The sequence below is a fragment of the Limulus polyphemus genome, unplaced genomic scaffold, assembly GCF_000517525.1.
Source record: "Limulus polyphemus unplaced genomic scaffold, Limulus_polyphemus-2.1.2 Scaffold143, whole genome shotgun sequence".
NCBI lineage: Eukaryota > Metazoa > Arthropoda > Merostomata > Xiphosura > Limulidae > Limulus > Limulus polyphemus.
In genome coordinates, this window is record NW_013665753.1 from 901,346 (window position 1) to 918,091 (window position 16,746).

A 16,746-nucleotide genomic window follows, 5' to 3' on the forward strand; every position below is an offset into this window, starting at 1 on the left:
AAAAAAAACTCCTCTGTTGTGGATGTGCCCCACATACACACACACACAAATAAAAACTTCTTTGTTGGATGTGAACCACACATACACACACACACACAAATAAAAACTTCTTTGTTGGATGTGAATCACACATACACACACACAAATAAACACTTCTTTGTTGGACGTGAATCACACATACATACACACACACACAAAATAAAAACTGCGTCAAAAGCCTAGTTTATTGTGTAGGAAATATTTTCTCATATCTCTTTCTCCAGTTTCATACATCATATGTTTTTAAGCCATGTATCACGATGAAACCTTTCCAAGTTATATCTCTAACTATGTACTCGCAAGAGAATATTGCTGTATATAAGTAAATATGTTTATAATTACACAAACTGTGAAATTTTTCATTTCGTCTGTGTGATAAAATTTATTTATTTATTCAAACTGATTTAAATACTTAAATGTTTAAATAGTTACTTTACTAAATAATATTCTGTGGTGTCATGACTATGCATTTTAGCACGCTTACCGGTATAATTGTACAGAATATATCAAGTAAGTAGTTAGTATAACGGAAGTAATTTACATTCATTTGATATGCTAATTTCTGCTACCAAAGTTTTAGAACATTAAAAATCTGTAACTCAAATGTTTCAGTTTCAGCTTATTATGGTTGTTATGCTTCGTTTAAAACAAAAGTCTGCGCCTTAATATAATATCACCAATAGGTAATTTATTTTCACTTACTAAAACACCCAAACAATATCATGGTTTACTGCTATGCAACGAAAAAAATATTTAATGTTCGGGCGTTTTCTGTTTGGAATTTATGCATTGATTTGTTTAGCATACCCAAACATTTTTCTGTAGTGTCTTCAACTTGGCAGTAGTAAACGAAGTTAATGTTTCTGGTTGTTTTAAAGTAAACTTGCATGATAGTTTTACCTTAGCCATAGCTGAGACACAAAAGTAAAGAGATTAGTTTTAATTTTTCTGGTCGGTGAATCACTTAAATTTTTATATTAATTTTTACTTCTTGATAACATTCTTCATGTGAAGTCAATGAATTTCAGAGTTTTTTAGAAATTATAAGTTTTCCTTTTTATAGACAATGCTATATAGTGAATTCATACACAAAATGTTGTCACCACAAACGTTGCCTAGTTTTAACTAACTTCCTTTTAAATCACAGTTCCTAAATTTTACACTTTTGCTGTATCTGGTTGAGATTCGTGGACAACTAAGAATGAAGAAACAAATACATTTAAGGACAAAAATCTAAAGATAAACTGGGATTTTTACATTGTTTTTAAGCCCTGCCTCTGGTATCTTGAATTATTATGTTAGCACTTTCTCAGATCTTTATGTATAAATAAAACAGTTTATACTTTTGGGCAACTTTATCCATGAATTGTCAGAAGTTTCTATTGGAAAACCTTCATTTTGATACTCTGACGAAAAGTAGCCGCATTTTCCATACTGTATGTGAAAACTGGCACACGTAGAGAAGAAATCTAGTATCCTAGTTACTATTTGTAAAGCTAGAACCGTTGGCCCTGTCAACGTGTTTCAGGTTTCTTCGCTTCACTGTAAAGCTATGTAAAGAAAGTAATCTCTCAGGGAACACATTGTGCACTTTTGGTCGGGTTAATGTTAATAGCATGTCATGGTATTTTGGAAGGAAAAATAGAGAGAGAGAGAGAAAAGAATAAGAAAACTTAAAATGCTTGACCTACAATTATGGGAAAATTATGAATAAACTGCACAAATAATTATTGTTAATTTTTGCTTTCACTTTTGTCATACAATTATGACCCCCATATGTCTGCGGACTTACAACGCTAGAATCCGGGTTTCGATACCTGTGGTTGGCAGAGCACAGATAGCCCATTGTGTAGCTTTGTGCTTAATTACAAACAAACAAACATATAATTATAGAAATTGTATTTTATACTAAGGGTTTTGCTTGAAGAGACAGTGATATTTTAAATTATTATTAAAATTGAAAAACGGTGAATCAACATATCCGACAATATTTTAAACGTGACGACATAGATGTGAATTTTAGAAAAAACTTGCAAAATTAGCCTAATTTGACCAGTTACTTGACGAAATCAAGCAGAATAAAACAATTCAATAACGTAAGCAGGTTAAATTCTTCAATTATATTACATATAAGGATTATAATTCTAAGTCTACAGTAGCACTTGTAATTCTACTGAACTATGGTGACCCAAGTTAAATACAGAAAATTAATGATTTGTAGTATGTTATTCTATAGTGTTTCTTCTAAAACATAAAAACTGATGGAGTTCATGGAAATCTCATCGAAACTATTACTAAAATGTTAATATGTAATTTAGGTACTGAAAGAAGTGCGTCATTATTAAATTAACATCAAATGATTCTCACCACTACAAAACTAGAAACTATGTTCGAAAAAAGTGGCAATAATATAATTCTACACAACTTTTACCCTGATAGTAAAGCAAAGGAACAACAAGAATAAAAACTACAGACTTTACAATGACAGTATAATACAGGAACAAAAGGGACAATACTGTAGCCTTCACACTGACAGCATAATACAGGGACAACGAGGATAAATAGTATAGATATAGACTTCTCTCTGACAATCAAATGTAGAGACATTGAGGATTAAAGATGTATATCTCACATTGATCACAAAACTTATATATAACGACGACATAAGTATAGACTTCACACTGACACTAAATTATAAAGAGGATAAGACTTTACACTGTCAACAAAACACAGGAGCAACGAGAATAAAAAAGGAAATTCTTATATTGCCAAAACAAATGGACCATGAGGATGAACACAATTATTGTCTTCATTTTGACGGTGAAATAGAGGGACACTAAAAACCAGAGACAGCAATCAAAAACAATATATCTATAGTCCTTATTCCTACTTTATAATAAAAACCAAATACTATAGAAATATTACAGAAAGTAAGGTAGCAGCTTTCATTCTGTGCAACTGTGTTTACATAGTACAGGGAAGTACCACTAATAAGTTACATCCGTTAGATCGATCAATATTAACGTAGACACACTATTTCAACACAACAGTGTTCTTAAGCAGAGAATGCTGTCAACAGTTTATCGCACGACTGTTGATAGCATTCTCTGCTCAGTACAAAGAATCACACTAACTAGTGTGGGATGAGGATATATAAAAATACACATATTCACGTCTCACTAAAGTCGACTGGTGTGGGATGAGGATATATAACAATACATATATTCACATCTCACTAAAGTCGACTGGTGTGGGATGAGGATATATAACAATATATATATTCACGTCTCACTAAAGTCGACTGTGGAATGAGGATATATACCAATACATATATTCGCGTCTCACTAAAGTCGACTGTGGAATGAGGATATATAACAATACATATATTCGCGTCTCAATAAAGTCGACTGGTGTTGGATCAGAATATATAACAATACATATATTCTCGTCTCACTAAAGTCGACTGGTGTGGGATGAGGATATATAACAATACATATATTCACGTCTCAGTAAAGTCGACTGGTGGGATGAAGATACATAACAATACATATATTCGCGTCTCAATAAAGTCGACTGGTGAGGGATGAGGATATATAACAATACATATATTCACATCTCACTAAAGTCGAATGGTGTGGGATGAGGATATATAACAATACATATATTCACGTCTCACTAAAGTCGACTAGTGTGGGATGATGACATATAATAATACATAGAATCACATCGCAATAGAGTCGACTGGTGTGGGATGACGAGTGATCAGCTAACCCCATGTTACAGAGTTATAGTTCGAATTTCTTTTACTTAAACACAGCGTTTCTGAACCAGAGTTATTGAGGGTATTCTGGTTCGTGTGGAAATAACTTCAGTTTCATAAGGAATTATTTTTTAGACCACACTCTAACCTTAATCTGTGTTATGTTTTTCTAAGGGATGGATCTATAGGCTATTTATGACTGGATTGACAACTTCCTATTATAAATACTATTATCACAAATTCATCAACATATTACAAAACTGAAGTCGTTTTGTAAATTATGTTTCGTAGTAGTAAATTTTGCCTTTTGAGTCTACCTTTAAATAACGTCAGAACACAAAAATATTTAAATAAAGAACCTTTTGTAGGCGGAAAGGTATATCGAGACACTGTTATTGCCCGAGAGAAACATGGATTGCAGGTTGATACTAAATGAAAAATAAAACAACTACTAAAGGTTTGAAGGAAGATATAGTATCAATAAAGTTCCCAATAAAAACATATACATCTTCGAAAGTGCTGCCTTTTCACTATCGGTGTTACTAAGACCACCTATTGCTCAATCGTTTGAGGAGAAAACTAAATATTTACTAGATCCATTTATAGAACATTAACTGATTTTAAAAGTTTCATAAACTCAAGACATGTGTAGTTGGTACGACGTAGCCATAATATACAATAAAGTAGATACCACAACGCTTTGCTGAATTATATATTTTTAAACGTTTACACAAAAAACAATAGGCACCGAGTAAGTTATTTTCTAGCTACACATTTTCTTGCGTTTATTTCAGTAATATTATAGAACTGTATTATGGTTTAAGATGAATTGTTCAAGTTATCGACACCTTGTAACGAATATTTTATTATATCTAAGAATAATTTAGATGTCACTACAAAGATTCTTAATAAAACATTTATCAAAACCTTCATGAAACAGAATATACCCATGATACAATGATCATGCTGGGTTCGGAGTTTTACAAACTACAAATCTAAAATTTCAAAACTTTTAACTCCACAACATAACTTCGACTGACAAGTTATAACCTTAGCTGAAGCAAAATTAAGAAAAAGAACTAGAAATTAAAAACGTAACTTGAAATTATCACACACACACAAAAAAAAACACACACTTAACATCGCCTACAAAACCTTAATTATAACTCACAATATCCTAAAGTTTATTTTTTTCACAATAAAGCCACATTGGACTATCTATTGTGTCCACCCCGAGGAATCGAATCCCAGTTTTCTGTATTATAAGTCCATAATTTTCTCGTTGTCCCACTGTGGTTCAATAACTTAAAAAAAATAAAAGAAGTAACTCACACGACATCTAGCTCCCTAATCCTCCGAAAATCTGGTTTTAGTTCTATCTTTTTTTTTTGTACTTTCATTTCCTTCCAGACGACAAGATTACAAGTCGATATATGATTACTATTGGCTGTTGACAGAGCAGCTGATCATCTTCATCTATATACTGCGAGAAGCTGACTTACAAACGGCTATAATTATCATGACTAAAACTTCAGCGCCATCTTGTGTGTGTGTGTGTGGTTAGTAATTTGTCTTACTGCAAAAATTAACTAACCAACAAAAGCGAGTTAGTGTTTCATAAAGAAATTCCACAGAGGGAAAATAAATGAAATATAAACATAACTGACACAAAAAATGAAGGAATACTTCTTCACAGCCTTATTCTTCTAAAATGTGAAAATTACACATCGAATTGTTTGTTCAAAAAAGGACCTTTGTCCTCTCAGTTCTTACAAATTACTCAGGCCTTCGTTTTCTAGATTTCACATTTTTGTCTCAATGGATCGTCTTTGTCTCCATGATGTTTGCTTTTACGTTACTGGCCACTGCAGCTTCGATTTGATGACGTTTTATGATTTTTGAGTTATACTGCGTTTTGCACAACGGTCTAATGATTAATATTGTGCACCTTAGTATAGTGAAGGGTAATGGAACTTTATAAGAACTGTGTTCTAGATGCCTTGAAAACGATTCACGTCCATCATCGATGACACTGATAGCTAGATTGCATAATTGCATAAATCATAATTTTCATTGTAACAAGTTTTTGCAAAGGACGTGAGGCCTTAGACTACGTATCTTGACAAACATTCCACAGACCTACCATTGTGCATGGAAATGGACCATGCTGAAGCAAACCAAACGCAAAAAAAAACATTTGGAGCTGCAACAAGAGAATTGTTAGGTAGGCAGTCGAATGGAATTGCCGTGATTTGATATTCTTCTGTCAGTTTTCTGATGAAAACAGTGATGGTTTCTAGATGTGAAATTTTGACTTGTGAGCTTTTTTCTTTTCAAATGCTTATTTATGTTATTGTTCACTGGACCAAGAGATATGTCCAGCGTCATTGCAATGGAGTTTTGCATCAGATGGTTGTTTTTTGTGACCATAGTCTTAATTCTGCGAATGAGGAACTTTCTTTTCATTGACTCTTACATTTTTTATTTTGCTTTGTTTGTTGTTAAGCGTAAAGTTACACAATAGGGGCTACCTGTGCTGTGCCCACCACGAGTATAGAAGCACTGTGTTTAGCGTCATAAGCCTTCATACTTATCGTTGATCCACGGGGGAGCAAACTCTTAAACACTCGTAATTATGGGTTCTAAATTGCTGGTGGTTGTGATGTCAAAGGTATTTTCTACAGGATCACCAGAGGGTGTGCTATATGAAGGATGAAAGAGGGAGCCAAACTACGAGATTCAATATTGATTACTCTATAATTAATTGAATTGATAATACATGACATGGAGCTACAATAAATTAGGTTGAAATATAATGTTTGATATTAAACATAGATTCATTATGGTAAGATTAAAAAATATACGTAAACAATTATAATTAATAAAAAGTACTGATATTAAACAGAAGATGATTGATTATCACTATACTTGGCAAAAGGAGAACATGACCATCTTTCTCTATGTAGACTACCTATGAAATTGAATTACTTTCAAAATTCATTTCTAATCCTAATAATTATATGTGTATTCATAGTGAAACAAAAAAAAATGCTATTTGATATCAATATATTATTGTTATATCTTCTATTACAGATTAATTTTTCATAAAGTATTCAATCCCACATTAATTTTAACTTATACAACGGGCTGAGTACATTATATTGAAACACATTTGAATATGCAACTTAACAAGTCACGTGATAACTACAGCCGATACAAAATCGCGGTGGAAAGGATTGTATCAGAACTATATTTTGACTTTGCTTGAAGTTTCGTGATGCCACAAAAATATTTAATATTATATTATAATACAATACATTGGATTATATAATTATATTATAATTCAGTGTATTGTAATTCCATGTCACATAATTATCCATTCAATTAGTTACGACGTAATCCACACCAAGTCGGATCAAGAAGTATGATTGATTTTTCACTCCTCTCATAGAGTACTTTCTGGTGGTTCCATAGAAAACTTATTTGACGCCTCCATTTGTCGTCACAGATACTGACCAGTCAACATTGTTGTGTCCTTTGGTTCTACATTGTTGAAAAAGCTCCTTGTATAAAAGTTTATCCTCACAAAGTTCTTTGTCACAAACACCCCTATCGTCTATTTATACATGGTGACTCCCTACTGCAGCGCCAAATTCACAGTGAAGCATATATATTGGTTCTAAACATGTCACCAATTGGTGCGACATACTGCTGTATTAACGTATGCAAATGGTCGTTCTTATAAAGTGGTATTTAACACTAAGTAGTATATCTATGGGCTTGGCATGGCCTGGTGGTTAGGGCGCTCGAGTTCGAATCCCCGTCACCGAACATGTTGATTGGTTGTCTACTAGGCCATCTACCCAGGCGTTAAAATTGTTGGATTACAAAACACACAGTCGACCCCAAACTATCTGGGAATAAGGTCGTACAGGACAAAAAAGTAAAAGTACATCAACATTGTGATAACCTTTATTGTTGTTCGAGACCTATTATTTAACAACTGGAGGTTTAATTCTTGTTTAATAATTTAGTCGTTTAATTAGATTCAGGATTAAACTACTTTTACTTACATATTAATTCATTCTTTGACAACTAGGGTCGTAGCGTAAGATCCAAAATGTAGTAATAATTTTTCTATTTCTTAATTATTTTTTTGGTAACTAAAGTCGTATTTTTAAATCCAAAATGTAACCAAAAGTTTTAGTTATTGATTAGTTATTTTGAAGTTATGATTATATCATCGCAATACTTAATTAAGTTTCGATTATTTTTTATTTTAATTATATTATTGGTTAATTTTAATTTGTTCGTTTGTATTTTTAAACAAGCTGGTTACTACTTCTAGATCCAAAGCTTGGAAAACGTAAGTTTCTATATTAGATTCAATGTATTGAATTAACGATCTAATAATAATAATAATAATTTTATGTCTAGAATAATAATCAAGGACTTGAGTTGTTTTATCACGTTAACACTGTTTATCAAATACTACTAGATTCAGGGACTGGAAACGCTTATTATATCTTTATCATTGATATTTCTCTTTGATCTTTACATGGATAAATTATATAATCATAGTATTCCTGTATTACAATAAACCTATTTTTAGTGATTCGTTTATCCGCACTGCTGTAAAAATAGAATTAATAACAACGTATTGTAAAACTTAAGGTTAGGCCACTATTTATATGAAAAATATATTTATATATTTCTATTATTTACTATTAGAATCTGATTTAGATGATAAAAATGTCATTCACATGTTATAATTGCAGCCTTAAGCTAGGGTATAAATCTTTCCTGATCGATAATGCTATTCATTCTCTGTATATGTACATAAATATCGATGTAAAATATCAGCAATTGTTATAAATATTTAAATGAGAAAGTACGACGTATTTTAGTTAAAGAGAATTGTAATTTTAAAATTATAAAATAAAGAGGAAATATGTCCGAACGTAAGTGAAATAGGTCACAATTCTGGACTGTTTGTTGTCGGGCTATTTTGTTTGTTTGTAGTGAAGCACAAAGCTACACAATGGGCTATTCGTGCTCTGCCCACACGGGCATTGAAACCCGGTTTCTAGCGTTGTAAGTCCGCAGACATACCTCTGTGCCACTGGGGGGCATCGTGCTATTACTACTGGACATCAGCAGACTGAATGATTACTATGTTATTAATGATTGGTATTTATCACGTTTTCGAAGTGCTGTTTAATTTCATTAACTTCTCAGGCAATCCACTTTTCTCAGAGGAAATAGTTTATATTGATGGAAATTCAAAAGACAGATCGATAATTAGATTGTCAACGAGTAAGAATAGACGATATTTATATTTTCTGATAATGTACATTTTGTTAAAAATGTAGTTCATTCAATTAGAATTTTGTGATTTTTATATTTTATACGAGCTTCTTAAGAATTGTTGATACAGGTTTGAGCCTTTACCTTATCCTTCATTAAATCTTCGTCGAAAAAGTTAGGATAGCACAGAACTATACACTTAAATTAACGAAATTGATCTTGTAGCATTTTCAAGATATTACAGAAGAGAAGTGACTAAATCTGCTTTTACTCTTTATTCTTGCCCTGGATTACAGGAATGTAAAACTTCTTGAGGTAGAAAGTCTGACGTGTACAGGTTACGACACCCTTGATTCTTTAACAGAGCACGTGATGTGAACGTGGAATCTAATTATATGAAAGAAGAAAAGGAGGGGGGAAATTCCAACCTTTCCGAAGGAAAATAATCATGTTTTTTTTTTCAGTCAGAGTGTGTGTGGGAAATGAAAGTAAGGAATGTGACAAATACACACACATAAAAAATATAACTAACAACAGAAGTCTTTCGAGATTTTCGCTTTGGCGAAGTCTGTTCCATTATTAAATTACAAATGTTGGGCTCGTGATTTCATTAATATTACAAAGTTAAATTTTCAGTCTTTAAAGGCGTATTCTATCTCTAATATAAATAAAATCAAAGAGATCGGGGAATTATAAAAACAGTAAAGGAATACAACGTAAAGGAATAGATAAAAACACCAACATCAAATCATCAGGAAAGATGGCATCAAAAAGTATCAAAAGGCCTGAACCACAGGATATAAAATGAAAATATATCACAAAGAATGAAAAACATTAAAATTTTAGGATATGTCAAAAGATTTGTCCGAAGTTAAGCACAAAGCTACACAATGGGTTATCTGTGCTCTGCCCAACACGGGTATCGAAACCATATCGCTGTACCACTGCGGGGCTTGACAAAAAAAAGAGAGAGTCGTAACTAATCACAATAGGAATATCTTTAAATATATTATAACCTGTCTGAATAACCACTAGAAGAAAAAATGAGAATTTAGTAATCTTTAAATTATATTAAGAATATCATGAGTTAGTGTTAGTCGTTGAAACCATTAATTAAAAGTATACGTGTTTTAATATTTTTATTTGAATTGGTTGATGAATCGTAGCGTAATATTTTGCTCTCTTCGCGTGGATGTATGAGGCTTTTAAGTAATACTTCAATGTACTGCTGATTACTGAAAGAATAACAAAAGTTCTACGACTTGTTTAAACTGTGAGGCCTATAAGTACCAACGTATTTGTTTTAGAAAAAATTGTACAGTAGTATAAGTGGAAAAAAGTTTCATATATATATATTTTTATCTATACACTTATTATTGCTATCTTGCTTCTTGTTATGTGGTTATTATTCGATACAAGTACAAACATATGCCACCAAATCAATATTGGTTAATTTAATTAAATATCCCCCTTGATGATTATATTTCAAACGCTCATGAAAACATCGAAAATAGTGCTTTTACAGAGATTGAATATGTTATATTAAAACGAATTAGGAGCCATATCACGTCGTTACAGTACATCTCGCTACTTCCACTTGTACTTTACTTGACGACCATGCATCTTAACAATAGTCCTAAAGCATAGTTTTCATCGCAAAAATATCCTTCATGATGCTGACATGTCTAAAGCATACCACTCCTCTATCCATGCTTTCGATAATCCATCCAGTGTACCAGGATGACGATTTTCTAGCGCCCGTTTCAACAGATTGATTGCAAAGAAACTCATCGATGTTGCATTTGACAACTTGACCAGTATGTCCTCGTATGAAATAACATGATTATCCGTTTCATTCTTCAGCAGCTTGAAGCATGTAATGGTTGAATGGGAGATATGACTGGAAGACTTATCTTGATGGATTCATACCCTGTTAGCCTTCTTGCTTATGTTGCATACTGTCGCATGGGTTGCGTGGATGGATTTGCCACAGACCTTTAAGTTCGTGAACTCTCATCTGTTACAAGACGCTGAAGTTTGTTTACCATAGCTGGGCTACGACTTCAACAGGTCTCTTTCTGAATGGTCCTGGGTGAGAAAGCTGATTCATATTCCTTTGTTTTCTAAAGCTCTTAAATACAAAGATATTCCCGTCTTAGTAATTTTAAATCCTCAGTTTAAACACATCTTTATGAACTGCAAGTATGAATATTTTGTGTTGGTAAAAGATGTTATGTACACTTCCCAAAAGTGATCAATCTTACAAAACGTCAAACAATATCAAATTGTAGTTGGATACGTGCTCTTTCACCGTAACTTCATAGCGCCCGTGGTTGTCACGTAACTTTCTGATTTGTATATTTGTAATTGTTTTAATATAATACGCTCAACCGTCTATATTCTTGTTTTTTTTTCTTAATTACTGGATTGCGAGAATAGCCATTGGGATGATCATTATGGCATTTTAAGCTTCCAACTATTTACTAAATCACAATATGAGAAAATTCTAAACGATTGGAAACTTAACTAAACGATCGAGAAATAATTCTGGGACAAAAATTCTGACAGACCTAAATTAAATACATATCCAATATAGTAGCTAATAAGAGTTTATGAAATCTCCCCCCCCCCTCCACATATACACACAAACAAATTATATCGGTGAGAACTACATGCCTGAATAGACTAGGAGTTTGGAAATGTGTATGTCTATATTAAGAGTTCATTATAATTTCCCAGAAAGGGGGCCAAAGGCCGCCTGGAGGGGTTACTTATTTTAACCACTCGAATCACTACACAGTGGTGTGGTGCCTGTAAGTCAGTCAGTAGACACGTAAAGGACGCTTAACATTACAATTTAGTAAAACGTGCGCATGTCATGAATCACGAGAAGAATTATGCACTCTTCAGGCTACAACACCGCATGACATATGAACTTCAAAAGCAAATATATATATATATATATTTGTTGCTCTTAATTTTGGTTTGATTTACTTTTGAAACAGAACACTTTCTGGGACCCTGCGGAAGTACAGCTAGTATTCCTTTTCACAGAATGATATCTACGGAGGAATTCTTCTTGAGAACACGTTATTGTGACCCCTCAAAAAATACAAAACACACTTTATGATACTGATGTCTACACAGGAGTTTTTATTGAAAACATTACGTTTAGAAAATTGGTTTATATGAGTTTAACATTTTTACGAAGCTGAAATATTAGAACACAACATGAATATTACAGCTAAACTATTATAGATCTTTTTTTATAAGGCCAAGATTTGAAAAATACATTCTATTTTATTAGTATATATATTTCTAGATACACATAATGACAAAATTAGATGGATTTTATTTTATATTCTGTATAAGTAGAACTTTCGTAAGCAAAGCTTAAGAAATTTAAATAAATTAGTCGAACTGTTTATCTTCTATTTCAAGGTCCGGCATGGCCAGGTGGTAAGGGCACTCTACTCGCAATCTGCGGGTCACATCAATCACGCTCGCCCTTTCAGCAGTGGGGGCGTTATAATGTGACGGTCAATCCCACTATTCGTTGGTAAAAAGAGTAGCCCAAGAGTTGGCGGTGGGTGGTGATGACTAGCTGCCTTCCCTCTAATATTACACTGCTAAATTAGGGACGGCTAGCGCAGATAGCCCTGGTGTAGCTTTACGCGAAATTCAAAACAACCAACCAACCATTCTATTTCAACCACCACACTGTGGCAATCTTGTTTTATAAAACCATGTCACTTGTATGTGTTATGTGTTGTTCAAACCCTGTATGACGACGTTATTTTTCTCTGCGACTCTAATTATAGGCACAGTGACTGATATTTATGAAAGAAACCAAAAACTGTGCTAGCTATAATTTGTTGTTGTTAGAGTACATGAAGAGTTTATAAATATTAACAAACTAAAATGTTTAAAACATTGATATATTAATTAAACATTCCTTTTTTAGAGTTTTTAGACTAGCTTGAATTATGAAATTAGCAAATATTACTGGTTCTCCAAATGATTATAACGTAATAAGAGAGAGAGGATTAAGATTACTTTGTTAATCAACATAGTTTATAGAACACTTAGCTTTTAATGAATACTAGCTGACGAACACGTTCAAAGCACGGAGAGCACATAGGGCCCACTACAGGATGATAGGAGGGATCGGATACGAATGCCACTCCATTATATCACTTCGTGTCGAAGGGTCCGTATCAGGTTTGTTGGCAATTGGTTCAGCGGTTCGTCACCAGTTATAAGTGAGCACAATGCATGAGAAAGACGTATGGTCCTCAGGGGTGTCATGGTGGCTGGTCTAAACTCCGAGTCCCCATGTAGAGTGTCTTGGAGGAAGCTAAAATTACATGCCAGGTTTGGTGACAATCGGTCCAGCTGGTCTCCAGTTATTAGCGAACACACACACACAGAATTTTGTCAAATAATCGTTTAGATATAGTTTCAACAGAGCTTTGGAGATAAATATAGATACATTTATAGTATTTCGATACACCAGTATACCATTGCATTAATATGTTATTTCAAGCTTCTTTTTGGTATGAGCATATCCACACTCACCCGCCCTTTTGGTTGCTACAGGTGTATCTAAAACTAAGAAAGGCTTTCATGTATTAGTCAAATTTTCAGTAAATGCATACATAGTAAAAAATTAATGTATTTCTAACTAGTTATGGTTGATATTTTTAAAGCATTCTTTAGCATGCAAAGCATATTAACAATATATAATATTTTGTATAAGTAGAACATTCGTAAGCAAAACTTAAGAAAATTAAATAAATTTGTCAAATTGTCTATCCTTTAAATAATTTTCTATTTCAACTAAGCATTAGGGAAAGGAATCCAAAGAAGTTTTACAGAACCTTTGGCAATATATATATATATAATAAAGCTTTTATCGTCTATTTTGTATAACTCTTCTTAACCTTTGCTCTTTTAAAGTTTGTCAATAGTTACATGTTGTTATTTTTTTTTAAAGTTATGATCTAATATTTATCAACAAGCAATCTTTGACCCATCTTAAATCCGAAAGCCTAAGATTGAGGTACATTGATGTGTAGGACATAGTCCTGAGATTATTTTGCCGTAATGTATTTTTATCCGAAGAGATGTTTCTGTCCTACCAAAGTGGACCACCCGTATGCTATGGTCATCCTATTTCGCCATTATATTAATTGTCTTCTATCCTCTTATCTTTGTAATATTTTTGCACATCCTTCAGGAATCGTTCTTCTTCACCGCATCGTCGAGATCCGCACCATGCCGAATCGTCTTCGCTCTCTTACTCATTTGAGGGTAACTCGTCGAATACATCCGCTAGCTTACCGCTCCTGTACGTAGACGTCCTTCTCTTTGTGCACTTGACAGCACCTCTTCCGTTGAAGCTTCTCTTACCTCTTTTACGGCTAACTTTTTGAGCAACATTGTGCCATTGTAATCGCATTCACACCTGTTACACTTGTAACACCTTGGACATTTCTCCACTTTACATTTGCAGTTAGCTTAGAACCCGATCTCTTTTCTATCTCGCCAAGAGCAAACACTCGGAGATTCTGGATCGTTATCTCAGTAGTTCCTCAAAGGTTTCACAAAAAGTTCGAGAATGGTGAGTGTTCCATAGATAATGTACTACAACAATGCCATGATCATTATCTGAATTAGGATAAAAAAATACCCAACTTTATTAACGAAAAAACAATCATAACGTTTTTGGATGTTATCCAGCTATAGTTTGGTATACACCTCTGGATTTCTCATAACATATTGCTTATTCTTATAGATTTTCCGAAAGAAAGTCTTAATGCCGGATATGGTCCTTACAAAGTGCCCTACCATTTGTGCTGTCGTTGATTCAAAGGCTGCTTGTTAATTAAGAAAAAATATACCTTAGTGTATTCACGAGCTATTTGTGAATTGTGATAAGGTGTATGTTTTAAAACACTCATTAAAGTTAGATTTTTATTTCTATTTTATAGTTGACAATGATCTCCACACGTCCCAGAAAACTCTCAAGTGGAAGATTTTTATGACAGTATTTCCGTGTTCCTGTGGTCGCCCCAAGGATGCCACATACTGTCAAGTCGGGATTTTTTCATTGGAATAAGAAACCGGATCTTCAGTATGACGTCCAAATGGCGTTGCACACTATCCTCTTTTGTATCCTCTTCTCCGCCCAACAACATGATGGTTCTATAGGCGGTGTGGCTGCCGCCTACGAAAACTCCAAAATTTTCAAAATCGGTGCAGTGCTTAGTTCTATGGAAAACACTGCTTACTTTTTTCAACTAATTGAAGATGTCAATCATGAACCGAACATGTTGCCACCAGGTGTCATCCTCTATGCGGCAATTGTACCCATGAATCCAAACCCTATCCGAACAGCCCAGAAAGTATGCGAAGATTTGATATCTGCGACGGTAGGTTATAATTATTGTTATAAAATGCCTTGTTTGTGGTCGTATAAATGTTTCCAAAACTTAGGATTATCACGAGTTTCTAATTTTTAAAACAGGATTTAAAACTAATAAGTTAAAAGGTAAACCTGAACCCAACTACAATATGTCAGCCGCTGACCAATGTCACGTCCTGAGATTTATAAATTTATTTAAGTGTTTAATGACCAGATGTTTGAAAATGGTGCCAATATGACGTGTTTAGCAATAGACGGAATTTAATAAGTTTGTTTATTTGCTTCGAATATTCGCACAAAGCTACACAAGGGTTATTTGCACTAACTATAATTTTGAGCTAATAAACTAGAGGGAAGACAAATAGTCAAAACCGCCATCTTTCGGTTTGTTCTAATCGAATAATGAGATTTGACTGTTTCTCTTATAGAGCACCCAAAAACACAAAGATCGGATTGCAATTTTGCAGCAACTGGATGCGAAACGTAGATTATGCGATCCACAATCCGGTAGGCTAGAGTATGTTTTAAACGTTACACTTTTATGTTTGTTATGCGTTTCTATCACAGTCTGTTAATGATGATCATTAGCGATTACTTAATGTTTTCTTTTCAGTCGAACGTTTTCATTGAGTTATTACAATAAAAGGAAGATCTGGGGTACAGTTAAACATAATAATTATTATTCCTAATATTTTGAACTAATCAGTGCAGTGTTATGTATAACATATTTTATTTCACTTTAAAAAGTTAATAACTGGAGTTTGTAAAATGAAATTTTCTGGCAGCAGGTGAGGAGATCCGCATAATTAAGAGCCAGATAATATGTGGCTTTATTAGCCAAGACAATTGTAACTTAAGAGCAAAATAAAATACAGCTAAAGAAAGAAGTTCCTTAACTTTATGGCAGAATACTATAATCCTTCACATTTAAACGACTGGATATAATACATATTTAAGTATTGCAGTGTCTGTAGAAATCGACAACAAATCAAATAAATAAATATAAAGTAGGAGAGGGAGAGAAAAGTAACAGTTTCATCTAAGCTCTGCATATAATAACAATCACATTTATATCATCAATAACTTCTGATCAAAATAAGCTACCTACATAGCTATCTGATCTATATAGATCGCTTTCTTGCACCAAAGAGTTCAGATCACTTAGAGATATTGCGTGGTGTAAGCATTTACCAAAACAGAAATCTGGCGGTTT

At 33.4% G+C, this 16,746-nt stretch overlaps 1 protein-coding gene across 1 annotated transcript in view; it reads left to right on the plus strand.

The window, feature by feature from the left end:
* The window catches only part of LOC106474928 (glutamate [NMDA] receptor subunit 1-like), a 92,523-nt gene that overhangs the window by 6,839 nt on the left and 68,938 nt on the right, over positions 1–16,746 (plus strand). The window contains exon 2 of the mRNA XM_013935630.2: positions 15,100–15,540. Coding sequence (XP_013791084.2) covers positions 15,187–15,540 — 354 coding nt within the window. The 5' untranslated portion in view covers positions 15,100–15,186. The remainder of the gene's footprint in view (positions 1–15,099; positions 15,541–16,746) is intronic.